General features: G+C 39.8%; 1 protein-coding gene across 3 annotated transcripts in view; it reads right to left on the bottom strand.

Annotated features, from left to right (window-relative positions):
* The window catches only part of LOC110440297, a 15808-nt gene extending 13922 nt beyond the window's left edge, over positions 1–1886 (bottom strand). The window contains exon 1 of one of the 3 annotated variants that reach the window (XM_021483284.1): positions 1683–1886. In XM_021483284.1, the coding sequence (XP_021338959.1) occupies positions 1683–1743 (61 nt within the window). In that variant the 5' untranslated portion in view covers positions 1744–1886. The remainder of the gene's footprint in view (positions 1–1682) is intronic. The other 2 variants (XM_021483276.1, XM_021483293.1) reach the window with 2 other exon arrangements.
* Positions 1887–2761: the final 875 nt, after the last annotated feature.

The raw sequence follows: 2761 nt of genomic DNA, 5'->3' as shown, positions 1-2761 counted from the left end.
GAATAAAATGGTATTTTATACCCAACCCTGATCGTATCCAGAATAAACTCGCTACATCCAATACTCTCCCAGAAAGCTAACCGATCTCTCAACCGACCTTTCACCCTTATCTTAGCTTGACCTTGTTCATATTCAAAGTAATCGTCAGTAAGTAAATACTCATCTTTTATCAAGTCATTCTTTTCCGACTGTCGGGAGCACTTTTCCTTGGTTGGGACACTCGCTCCTCCAATGTTGGAAAGATCCACAGCTGTGACATGCTCCTGACCGACCTTGTCGCTGCGCGTACGCGTGCACGTGTGTTCCACCTGTGCCGGTAGGGCCTGACTGGAATACGGGAAAACCACTGAACCAAGGCTCTGGGCATTGGGGTCCACGAAAGGGCTGCTGATAATTGGAAATAGTACCACGCATATGGCCCACAGCACCACTAGACTTGTTATAGCCCGCGGATTTCCTCGCCTGCTGTTTTCCTTTTTTCTTTTTAATCGCACGGTTTTCGGCCCTGTTGATCTTCCCTTCATCGTCCGAATCACTGGCAATAGGATTGTTCTCGTACTGTCGGACCGTCTCCCAACCTCCATCGCTAGAATCTGCAATCTTGATATGTTTATTTCGTTTTGAAAGTTTATCTTGGATACTGTTCAACAATTCCTGGGCGTAGTCCTGTTTGGCGTTTTCTAAGGCCCGACTTATTTGTCCAACTTCCTCAGCCAGCTCAGAATTGAAACCATGTTGTACCTTGTTCCCTTCAAACTTCCATTTATACGAATTTTCCACTTTCAGTTTTTTAATTTGTGTGGCCACGTTGGCGGCCGAACCCTTTACCTCGGCCTTGAGCTGACTTATCTCCTGGCGCAAACTTGTATTAATGGCGCAAAGGTTGTTCCCCTGGGCTTTCACAGCGTTCCATATATCAGTCAAACTTATTTCGCCATTCCTTTGTGTTTCGTCTAAACCTTCAGCCGTATCCGCCATGGAAAAAGTAAAGTGTACCAAAAACTCAATACGTGTCTACCTGTCGAAGGTGGTCGCCTGAATGACACGTACGCCAAAATGCACGTGCATCGCCGACACCAAACGGCGCCACCTAGTGGCACACTCTCCGGTCGGAGAAAATAATTTCGTTCTAATTCCGCTTACTCAAACGAAAGAAATCATATTTGTATAGACTGTATAGAAGGTGATTCTATACACTGACACAGCAATAAACAGGCTACATGAAACACCCCTCCTACATTAAGCTGACATCATATATCTGTTTAGTTGGTAGTTACAGAAATAGTACGTACAGAAATATAAATCTAGATTACTTGACTAGATTAAGTGACCTAGTTAACAATAGGCGTGTAACTATATTTTAACGATTTCAGAAAAAAATACCGTAAAGCGTACGTAATGTGTTAACGGTGTTACACATGGGAATGTTTGGCAGGAGAGAAGTCAATTTGTGCACCAAACATTAAGAATTAGAGCAAATCACCCTATCCGGCGGCTTGTTAACTACAAACAAGGGTGCACCAAAGTGTAACCATCCGTTTTGGGGCAAATATAGGGTAAATATATACACACCAACGTATCTTGATTTACAGTGGATGTAAAGTCATTTGCCGACTACTAGCATCAATGTAAAATACTACTCTATTAAACTATGGTTACATTTAAAACGATGCCGAACTCACCTCTGAAACCTTGTATGGATATTAAACTAAGAAGAGAACACAGACCAGCAATGGACGTCATTTTCAACAGCGCCGCGGAGTGTTACAGGGTGAGGCGATACGTAATGTTTACATATAGACGTACCAGGAACAAGTATAACACTAAAAAACCGCACCGATGTCAGGTCTGAACTACATACTTACTGGTAAGGTGAGCTAGTTAGTTGATTGAGGCAAAAGAGAAACAACAGATTAAACTGTTAACACTGCCACAAAGTTTGAAGCATTGAACTCGTTTAAAAACGAACTATTCCATTAAAAGCACATGTTGGTGTGCATTTTACAGAACTATAGCTGCACGAAAATGAAAGATGGAAGAATATTCACTTATTTAATATGTATAAACGTTATCATTATCAGGTCATACATATTACCAACATTTATTTTTTAATGTTGGAAAAAATACTTAATAATCATCTTTCGTTACGTCATTAGTTTGTGCGGGAAAATTACGTCGTTTTCTCAAAAATTGATGACGTTACTCTCACAAACAAGTGACGTAACAATCAATACCTGCTCCCAAGAGAAGATAACTCTGCAATACGCAAAGACGGAAATATCCTTATGTATCATTCTGTGTTCTGTCAAGAAGATGTGATTCTATGGTATTGGATATACAGTATATATGAGGGATTTAACAGACATTCTACTTACGAGGTAAGAAATCAGATGCATTATACAGTAAGGCTTGTCATAATTGTCTCCTCTTTGTAGAGTGGACATCTGTGTATAATGATCAGGTAGATTAAGTACGAATTGTGTAGAATTATAGGCGGATATGACTGTACAGTGCAATTAAAAGTTTAAATTACTGTATTATTATGTATTTACTTATTAACGTTATGTATTAGAACAATAATTGGTAATAAAATATCAGAATATGCAGTATCTAGTGTAGTCAGCGACCATGATAGACAAAGTATGCTTTTTAAATGTGTTGTTTGGGGATGAGAGAAGTGTGTATGTGTTTCATCAGAAGTTTTCATAATGTGTATATGAACCTGTGTGTAAGGCAGGAGGCAGATGTCATATTATTGTCA

This window comes from Mizuhopecten yessoensis, unplaced genomic scaffold (assembly GCF_002113885.1).
Source record: "Mizuhopecten yessoensis strain PY_sf001 unplaced genomic scaffold, ASM211388v2 scaffold1749, whole genome shotgun sequence".
Lineage (NCBI taxonomy): Eukaryota > Metazoa > Mollusca > Bivalvia > Pectinida > Pectinidae > Mizuhopecten > Mizuhopecten yessoensis.
Note: the sequence above shows the minus strand (reverse complement) of the source record. Positions and strands in the feature narration are given on the sequence as shown.